This window comes from Phyllopteryx taeniolatus, chromosome 2 (assembly GCF_024500385.1).
Source record: "Phyllopteryx taeniolatus isolate TA_2022b chromosome 2, UOR_Ptae_1.2, whole genome shotgun sequence".
NCBI lineage: Eukaryota > Metazoa > Chordata > Actinopteri > Syngnathiformes > Syngnathidae > Phyllopteryx > Phyllopteryx taeniolatus.
In genome coordinates, this window is record NC_084503.1 from 19,066,722 (window position 1) to 19,077,244 (window position 10,523).

General features: G+C 42.1%; 1 protein-coding gene across 3 annotated transcripts in view; it reads left to right on the forward strand.

Moving 5' to 3' along the window:
* Positions 1-10,523, forward strand: part of ankrd11 (ankyrin repeat domain 11) — a 184,268-nt gene that overhangs the window by 162,911 nt on the left and 10,834 nt on the right. For all 3 annotated transcript variants that reach the window (XM_061764094.1, XM_061764113.1, XM_061764103.1), the window contains 4 exons: positions 8,863-9,036; positions 9,647-9,847; positions 9,980-10,122; positions 10,356-10,503. In XM_061764094.1, the coding sequence (XP_061620078.1) occupies positions 8,863-9,036; positions 9,647-9,847; positions 9,980-10,122; positions 10,356-10,503 (666 nt within the window). The remainder of the gene's footprint in view (positions 1-8,862; positions 9,037-9,646; positions 9,848-9,979; positions 10,123-10,355; positions 10,504-10,523) is intronic.

The window sequence follows — 10,523 nt, forward strand, 5'->3', positions numbered from 1 at the left end:
TTGTTTGTTTCTGGGGGTTTCTCCCTTCAGTCTCCTCTTCAGGAGGTAAATGCATGTTCTATTGGATTAAGGTCTGGTGATTGACTTGGCCAGTCTAAGACCTTCTAATTGTTTCCCCCTGATGAAGTCCTTTGTTGTGTTGGCAGTGTGTTTTGGGTCATTGTCTTGTTGCATGATGAAGCTTCTCCCGATTAGTTTGGATGCATTTTTCTGTAAATTGCCAGACAAAATGGTTTTGTAGACCATCATGCTACCATCATGATTTACATAATCAATAAAGACTAGTGAGCCTGTTACAGAAGCAGCCATGCAAGCCCAAGTCATGACATTACCTGCACCATGCTTCACAGATGAGCTTGTGTGTTTTGGATCATAAGCAGATCCTTTCTTTCGCCATACTTTGGTCTTTGTATCACTTTGGTAGAGGTAAATCTTGACCTCATCAGTCCATAAAACTTTGTTCCAAAACCTTTGTGGCTCATCTCTGTACTACTTTGCAAAAGCCGATCTGGCCTTCCGATTCTTTTTTCAGATGAGTGGTTAGTATCCTGTGGTACGGCCTGTATATTTCTTCTCTTGAAGTCTTCTTCGAACAGTGGATTGTGATACCTTCACCCCTGCCCTGTTGTGGTTGGGAGTGATGCCACTGACTGTCTTTGGGTGTTTCTTCACAGCTCTCACAATGTTTCTGTCATCAACTGCTGTTGATACCCTTGGCTGACCTGTTTGATGTCCGTAGCCCAGTACACCAGTAGTTTCTTTCTTCTCCAGGACATTACAAATTGTTGTATTGGCAATAAACAATGTTTGTGCAATAGCTCTGATATATATTTCCCTCTTCTCTCAGCTTCAAAATGGTTTAGTTTTCTTCCACAGACAGCTTTCTCGTCTTCTTTGTCCATCCATCCGTTTTCTGAGCCGCTTCTCCTCACTAGGGTCGCGGGCGTGCTGGAGCCTATCCCAGCTATCATCGGGCAGGAGGCGGGGTACATCCTGAACTGGTTGCCAGCCAATCGCAGGGCACATACAAACAAACAACCATTCGCACTCACATTCACACCTGCGGGCAATTTAGAGTTGTCAATCAACTTACCATGCATGTTTTTGGGTTGTGGGAGGAAACCGGACTGCCCGGAGAAAACCCACGCAGGCACGGGGAGAACATGCAAACTCCACACAGGCGGGGCCGGGGATTGAACCCCCGTCCTCAGAACTGTTAGGCAGACGCTCTAAACAGTCGTCGTTCACCGTGCCGCCTATATGTGTGTGTGTGTGTGTGTGTGTGTGTGTATGTATGTATATGTATATATATATATACATATATATCTATATCTATATATATATATATATCTATATCTATATATCTATATCTATATATCTATATATCTATATATCTATATATCTATATCTATATATCTATATCTATATATCTATATATCTATATCTATATATCTATATATATATATATGTATGTATATATATATAGATATATATATATATATATATATAGATATAGATATATATATATACGTATGTATAGTTTACTAATGTTTTTGATTTTTCCTTAGGTAGCATTTCAGTACCGGTATCGAAGGTACTTTATGCAGGTATAGTATCGAAGTCCGAATTTTGGTGTTGTGACGTCAATATTGTATTGAAATGAAGAAATCTCAGTCCCATGGGAAACGCTCAATTTACAGACATTACAAGTCGCTGTTGCACTGTTCTCACTTTCCCAATGCAGACATCCCTGTACCGAGGTTCACGTTTACTCTATCCACTAGTTACAGACAGCCCACTACAACTTTTATTCTCCCTGAATGTTCCCCATCTCCTGTAACCAGGGTTAAGTTTACGTCACCTTCTTCTTACATGTGTAACAATAAACATTCATTTTGCTGTAAGTCTTTTGGGTATTTCGGTTCTCTTAGATCTTGTTCACACGAAAAGAGTTTTAAGTGTGTAGTTTTTTCTTTATTTATCTTTTTTAAATGTTTTACGTTTCGTCCTCATGGAATCAACATTTTGTCATCCCGAATATAACCATGTGCACTTCCCTTGGTTTTCCGCATGTACAACATATATGCATCTTTCCTGAGACAAAGGAATGCCAACTGATGCAGTAGTCACAGCTCTCACGTGATCTGTGCTGAAACTGCCAACAACAACAATTGTAGAGCACCGTGTCAGATGTTCTTTCCCTGGTGGTGATCTGGGGTTCCGTTCCGAAGCAGAAGTTCTACCTCATCATCTATACCAATGTCTCCCTTGTTTACATCACACAGACTTCATATTGTCTTTAAAAAGGAAAAAAAAAAATCTGCTCAGTTTCCGTGTTAACATGGCCTTAGTGTGTGTTGCCTAGAAGAAGAAGAAGAATCACCTCTCTGCATTTAACCCATCACAGTTAAAAGATACACATGTTAATGGAACACACTGGAGCAAGGGGCAGCTGAAGCGCCCGGGGAGCATTTCGGGGTATCAGTGTCTTTGTTCAAGGACAACACAGACGTGAGTCCGGGAGATGTTGGCGGATGGTCCAGTCGGTATCTTGAACCTCGGTCCCCCACGGTAGCAGGCGATGATCTTAACCATTGGGACACGGCTGCCCAAGCAAGGTCATGGGGCAGCGACTTTGTTTGGTCGCAGACTCTCCACTAAGTTATTTTCTTTTGTCAATCATCTCACTGAGTGGTCTCCCTTTTTGGTTCATATTTGCTCAAGCTCAACCACGAACTCCCTAAATACAAGAAGCACATCCACTGTCCTACCAGGGAAAATAACATTTTGGACCACTGCTATACTACGCTAAACAACACATACCGTGCCAAACCTCGTGCAGCACTTGGCTCGTCTGATCACTGCTTAATTCACTTAATACCGACATACAGGCAAGAACTTAAATGCGCGAAGCCTACAGTGAAAACAGTGAAAAAGTGGACCAATGAAGCAAAGATGGAACTTCAAAGCTGTTTAGACTGTACAGATTGGAGTGTCTTTGAAAATTCAGCTGGCAACCTGGATGAATATACGGACACTGTCACATCCTATATCAGTTTCTGTGAAGAGGTCATTTCGCACTTTCAACAACAACAAGCCGTGGTTCACTGCCAAAACTTAAGCAACTTCGCCAAGCTAAGGAGGACACATATCAAAGCAGGGACAAGGCCCTGTATAATCGAGCTAGAAACCAGCTGACTAAATAAATTAACATTGCAAAGAGGAACTATGAAGCAAAGTTGGAAAAACAGTTTAGCGCTAACGACTCTAAATCAGTCTGGCATACATTCCAATCGCTGACAAATTACAAGCGACGATCCCCCCCAAGCTGAGAACAGTAGCACACTAGCCAACGACTTGAATAACTTCTACTGGAGATTTGAAAAGGACACTTTTGTCGCCTTGACATCTGTGGTCATGAAGTCCTTTGAACGTCTCGTGCTGGACCACCTCAAGAGCGTCACAGGTCCCCTGCTGGACCCCCTACAGTTTGCCTACCGAGCGAACAGGTCTGCGGATGATGCAGTCAACATGGGACTGCACTTCATCCTAGAACACCTCGCGCCCCAAGGTTGTGTCCTCTCTCTGCTGCTCTTCTCGCTCTACACGAACGACTGCACCTCAGCGCACCCGGCTGTCAAACTCCTTAAGTTTGCAGATGACATCACTGTCATCGGTCTCATCAAGGAGTGTGACGAGTCTACATATCGACAGGAAGTGGAGCGGCTGGAGCTGTGGTGCGGCCGACACAACCTGGAGCGGAACACGCTCAAGACTGTAGAGATTATCGTGGTCTTCAGGAGGAATCCTACGCCACAGCTGCCCCTCACGCTGTCCAGCTGCCTTGTGTCAACCGTCGAGACCTTCAAGTTCCTGGGAATTACAGTCTCTCAGGACCTGAAGTGGGCGATCAACATCAACTCCGTCCTCAAAAAGGCCCAGCAGAGGATGTACTTCCTGCGGCTTCTGAGAAAGCACGGCCTGCCACAGGAGCTGCTGAGGCAGTTCTACACAGCGTTCATCGAATTAGTCATGTGTTCTTCCATCTGCAACGGACAATCAAAACTGCTGAAAGGATTGTCGGTACACCACTACCCACCCTTGAGGACTTGCATGCTGCCAGAACTAAGACAAGAGCATGCAAAATCCTCTCGGACCCTCCACATCCCGGTCACCGGCTCCTTCCCTCACGTAGGCACTACCGATCAATGCAAACTAGAACTAGTAGACATTCCAACAGCTTCTTCCATCTTGCAATCTACTTCTTAAACAGCTAACCTACAATTCCATTACAACATGCTGCCAATTTTTTTCTCTGAGTTTGCTGTCACATTTCTGTCGGGCCAATTATATATTACTCGTGCACTCAGTACTCTCGCCACGCTGCACTATTTGTTGTTGACCAATACTGGCCACTCATGCCAGAGTAGCATCTGCTCCATTTGCACACTGATTGAGGAGTATCTGCAACATTTGCACAATCAACATTGTCCCAGATTATTGCACTACTCGCTTGAAGTCTCGACGCCCTTTGCACAATGGTCATTGCACCGGACTTTTGCAATATTAGTCATTTGAACTGCTCTAAGTGCTTCAGGACTCTGCATCTTTTTGCACAATTATCAAAAGAAATTGTACCGGCATTACCAGATAAATAGCAAACCTTTATTGCTCAGTGACTGTTTTTGTCAATGTCTTTATGTCTCATAAGTGTTCTGTCAATCTGTCTGTTGTCGTACTAGAGTGGCTCCAATTACCGGAGACAAATTCCTTGTGTGTTTTCTGGACATACTTGGCAAATAAAGATGATTCTGATTCTGCTGTTACATTTAGCAGTATATCTGTACCTCAGGATTCTTTTATGCAACACGGTGGTCAACTGGTTAGCACATCCGCCTCACAGTTCTGAGGTGCCAGGTTCAAATTCGCCCTTCCTGGATGGAGTTGTGTGTTCTCCCCATTTCCTGTGTGGGTTTTCTCCAGGTTCCAAAACCACACATGATAGGTTAATTAAAGACTCTAAACTGTCCATAGGTGTGAATGCGAGTGCAAATGTTTGTTTGTCTCTATGTGCCCTGCGATTGGCTGACGACCAGTTCAGGGTGTACCCCGCCGCTCGCCCTAAGTCAGCTAGAATAGACCCCAGCACACCCGTGAGCCTAGTGAGGATAAGCAGCTCAGAGAATGGATGGATGGATTATTTTGTTGCTTTGTGACCTTTAAAAATAAATAAATAATCAGATATTTTTCTGCCGATACCGATCAGCTGAAAGTCAGGTGATCTGGCCTGATTTCCAGATCGGGACAGCCCTAGTCTTCGGCTCTGTCTCCAGAAGCAGACAACCTGGAAGCTTGAGGCATTTACTGACACACTTATGTTAAAAGATATAGTATGTATTTTTTCACAATTTAAAACAGTTACCAGGTTTCCTAACATTTCTGTGGCATGTTTCTGTCCCCAATACCCCAAGGATCAAGAATCATCACATTTTCTACATCCTGTTATCTTTCTTGCAAAAGTAAAGCATTTCTTATGCATGTGAGCCAGCCCGCATCCCGCCCCATATACTGCTGGGTCAATAGCAAGTTCTGGCTTTCGTTAGAATGACAATCAGTGGGCTGGATTTTGCTGGCGCATTCCTGCTGACGTATGGCCATCTCCTCTTGTGCGTCACTTGGCAGCGAGTGTTCTTGGCGGTCGGCTGCATGCTTCTACTAGAAGGGTGCCCCGACTTTGTGCCCCATAGACTATCTCTGTGTTGGAGACATCAGTCTCGGCGATTCTGGGACCCGGGAGACCAAAATATTGCTTGCCCTCTCACCAGGAAGATGTCTGGAAGACGTCTACAGACAATGTAAAAAACTTAATCTGGTCTTAGCTTAAAGACAATGAAAGCATATTAATTTGTGGAGGCAAGAGTTCACTTTGTGTATGTGGCACATGGACATATTACAAACACAAACTTTATCCTCTTTGCTTATTATCAGAAGCTAATGCTGGTAACACTGTTAGCTAATACTAATCTGTGCTAACTGCTTTCACTTTGACACGATAGTTCTGCGGCTTCTGCTTCAAAGTGGTTCTTTCACTCTGGCACTTTGTACAGTTATTTGTGAAGTTATTGGCTGAGAAACATGATTGTGGGATGGCTATTATGTAAATTAATAAGTCCAGTGCCGAACTGCTTGCTCACAGACACATTTTGAGGAATAGTCACTTCGATACTAAAATATTCATTTGTTTTAATTTCATACTTGATGGGTGGGCAGACACTCGAGAGACCCAACAATTTGTATACAAGCCTTAAATAGTCAATTTTCCAGAATGTGTCCCCTTCAAGTTATTTTGCAGCATGTTGAACTTATCTGCATTATACTTATTTGAATGCCATTAAATTTAACAGATCATTCTCCACTAAACCCAAATTAGCTTTCTTAAATGTATAGGAATATAAGCAGAATTAACTGTATTATTACTCAGCATTTTGGAAAATCACAAATTCATTAAACATTGGCACTGTATGAAGAAAATACAGATGAAAATTAAATAAGAATTTGGTGTGATAGTCTATCCCAGCTGCACTTGGGTGTGTACAACAGCGATTCAAGTCCTCAGATTCACAGACTGGTAGCTACTGCTCAAATCATTAGATATGATGTCCTCTTTTTTGTGGATTCAAGTAAATTCAGCGACTTTCAAGCTAGCAGTCTTGTAAACATACGGTAAAAGCGCCAGTATAGCACTTTCTCTCTTCTGCTGCTCCCAAAACATGTTTTGACGGCTTCTGTGGTTCCCCTGTTCAAGTCTTGGCAGAAGGAATGTGTATAAATGGCGAATGCTTTGGGAGAGCATATGAGGGTTCATTAAAGGGGGGTGGGGATGCATGAGATGAAAGTGTTTACAGATGTTCTTAAAAGTTCGTCAGCTTTTCAACTTGTGTGACTGGAGCATGTTCCATTTCCCCCCAAAATCTTACCTACCTGAAGTGTGCTTGCTTACTAATCACTTCAGTGTTTGTGGACACGGGCAGTATTACTGTGTTGTAACAAGAAAAGTCACAGGGTAATCTCAGACATGTCCACAGGTGTTTCTGCAGATCCGTGTTTGATTCTGAAAATGTTTCTGACTTTGTGGTTGGATCATATTTCTCATTGTAATATTTTGTATGCTCAAAGATCAGATGTTACAATCGTCATGAGTAACTGTAGCCTATCCAAGGGTCATCAGATGGTATGTTGCTGCTGAAAATAATTGCTGGGTGTGCCTTTGTAGAGCAGCTGCTTTTGTCCCATAGCAGAGTCTCCAATCAGGCTGGCGGGCATGTGGTGACCTTGGCAAGGCTGTGTCAGATTGATGGTACACCAACTATTTCGTAATAACTGTGCTTCTGCCAAGTCACACCCTCTTCCTGACTTCTACTGATTGGCTTGAAAATATAACACAGCCTGATGGTCTGTTGATGCCTCCCCTTGTAAGGGCCAAATGGGACATAAACATTATCAGGGGTCACCAACCTTTTTGAAACTGAGAGTTTCTTCTTGGGTACTGACTAATGCGAAGGGCTACCAGTTTAATACATACTTCTGAAATAACTAATTTGCTCATGGTACCTTTACTTATTAATAATGATAATCATCTATTTGAAGACACTGATCATGTTCATGTTCTCTCAGAATATGTATCAACAATGATTTAACCTGCTAGGAAACAAATAAATTACACTATGCAACACGAATTAAGTCAAGTCAAAAGGGATGAGAACAATTGGGACAGAAACAGCTGTATCAACAACACAGTCATTTCTACAAATTTCTGCAACTATTTGCATTTTTCTAATATTTACTTCTACAAGTGTTGGTGACCCCTGCCTTATAAGCAACCCAATGCACTTTTAGGAAATTGTAAACAGCAACACCAACAATGAATGCATGCACGACCCTATGGAATTTACTTAAGTCCCAAGACAATTGTTATTAGTGAGTTTTTACAACCAATTCACAGAAGATTTGGTTTATTGACCCCACCTCCTTCAGTCATTTTTTTACTAGCTATTAGCTGGATTAACTTTGCATCTCTAATCTCATTTAAAATAAATAAATAAATATATATATATATATATATATATACACACACACACAGCACACATACACACACTTCTGACCTACTCCTCTTTGTCAGATGGGGTGTCAAACTAATTTTTGTCACGAGCCACATCGTAGTTATGACTTCCCTCTTAGGGCCACTACAACTGTGAACCCATATAAATGAAAGATTACCTCATATACTGTAATTACATACAGTATACGAAACACATTGATGAATAAACAGTTTTGAAATCAGAAGCCTATAAAAACATATTTTTCAACTTACATTTCATTTCAAAGGGGGATTGGTAACAAAAAAAAATGCTTGCAAATACCTCAATGGTATTACACCAGAACACAATGAGCAAGTTTGATTTGTTTTCGCAGGCCACATAAAATGATGTGGTGGGCCGGATCTGGCCCCCGGGCCACCAGTTTGACACACACCTGTGGTGTACAGTATAACCTCGCTGTCACCTGGGCTGCCTTCATGTTTTGTGGCACCGTAACGTGTGTCTGACGTCTTAGCTGAGTCGCTTTCTCTTGTTCTTTTTAGTCTTCCATGGACCTGAACTACTACACTCAGACAGAACGATATTTTGCAACGATCACTCAAATATTTATCACAGTTTATCAGTAAACCATCCCTTCTCGCTTCTTACTCCACTTTTTCTGTTCCCGTTGGTCTTTGTTGATCACTAAACTTCTGTTCCCGTCGGTCTTTGTTGATCACTAAACTTACATGTATTTTTTTTCTTCTTTTTTTTCGCACCACAGAGAAACCAGGTCCAGAGCGGAAGCGCATTAAAAAGGAGCCCACAAACACCCGGAAGGCAGGCTTGCCGTTTGGAATGGGGATGCCAGGCATCCGGGCAGGGTACCCCCTCTCTGAGCGGCAGCAGGTGGCTCTGCTCATGCAAATGACTGCTGAGGAGTCCGTCAACAGTCCAGGTGCATGCTTATCATGGAGCCCACGTCTTCTCTTACTCACTAGGAAAGAGGGATACGAGATATGGCAAATTTAGTTGTATGGAATAGCATGACTTCATTAGAGAGTTGTTGGTAGGGAGACCAATACGAGTTCTTCTTTTCTGCCTTACTAATCCAATATTTATACCAGACAGGATAGTTACATTGAGTGAGATAAGAGAATCAACAAAGTCAGTGTCTGATTTCCATCATTAGTCACATATTTGTATATTTGTATATCTTCCTTCAATTACTGTTTGTAAAGGAAATACATGATTCACATATTCATGTAAATGCATTTTAAGTATGTCTTGAGGCATGGACATGACTGTTTGAAATATTGGAAGAATAGTTGTGCAAACTCAATAATGTCAATCTAGTAGCATTTGGTCCAGTCTTCTAAATGTTGTGAAATAAGCACACGTGGATACAGGCTTTACCAATTCTTAGGGTGAGGATGCCCTCCTCTGGCCAAAAGACTAACAACCGTACTACACTGAATGGAAAAACATTTACTTCAAAAACTTGAAATCAATACACGATATACATTTAAACTGTATAATAGATTTACTTGTTATTTTCCTATCAACAGACACAACACCAAAGCACCAGTCACAGTCCAGTCTAGGTCAGAAGGGAACGCCAAACTCTGCATCTAAAACCAAAGATAAAGTGAATAAAAGAAATGAGCGAGGAGAGACTCGGCTGCACAGGGCAGCAATTCGTGGTGAGGTACGCCGCATTAAGGAACTCATCAGCGAGGGAGCTGATGTGAATGTAAAAGACTTTGCAGGTAAAATACTTTTTGTATTTTAGTCTTTTTTTGGGGGGGGGGCTTGAGTGCTAATACAGTTAGATGAAGCAATCTGAAAAGAAAGACTTTCGGCACCTACCATCACAAATATATTTTTCCCATTGTACTTAGGCTGGACTGCATTGCATGAAGCATGCAACAGGGGATATTATGATGTGGCGAAGCAGCTGCTGGCAGCCGGAGCAGAGGTCAACACCAAGGGCCTGGATGATGACACCCCTCTCCACGATGCATCCAATAATGGACATTTTAAGGTTGTATTTTTTTAATCCAACTCGATCAAATACTTGGATTGATCTGAATATTACACCAGAAATAAATAAAATCTGTTGTTGATTTGGATTCCTCAAGACCAAAATATTTTAGCATATGACTACATTGTCATTATGTCCGACCCCAGAAATCATTGGAATCATCATTGGGGGGGGGGAAGTCATAACACCCCCCACCCCCTATAATTTCACTGAATTCTGTCTTTTTATTTTAGGTGGTTAAGCTACTTTTACGTTATGGGGGGGACCCACGTCAAAGCAACCGAAGAGGTGAAACGCCTTTAAATGTTGCCAACTCTCCAACTATGCTGAATTTGTTGCTGGGGAAAGGCACATACACCTCAAGTGAAGAAAGTTCGTCAGGTATGTAGTACAATATGAAC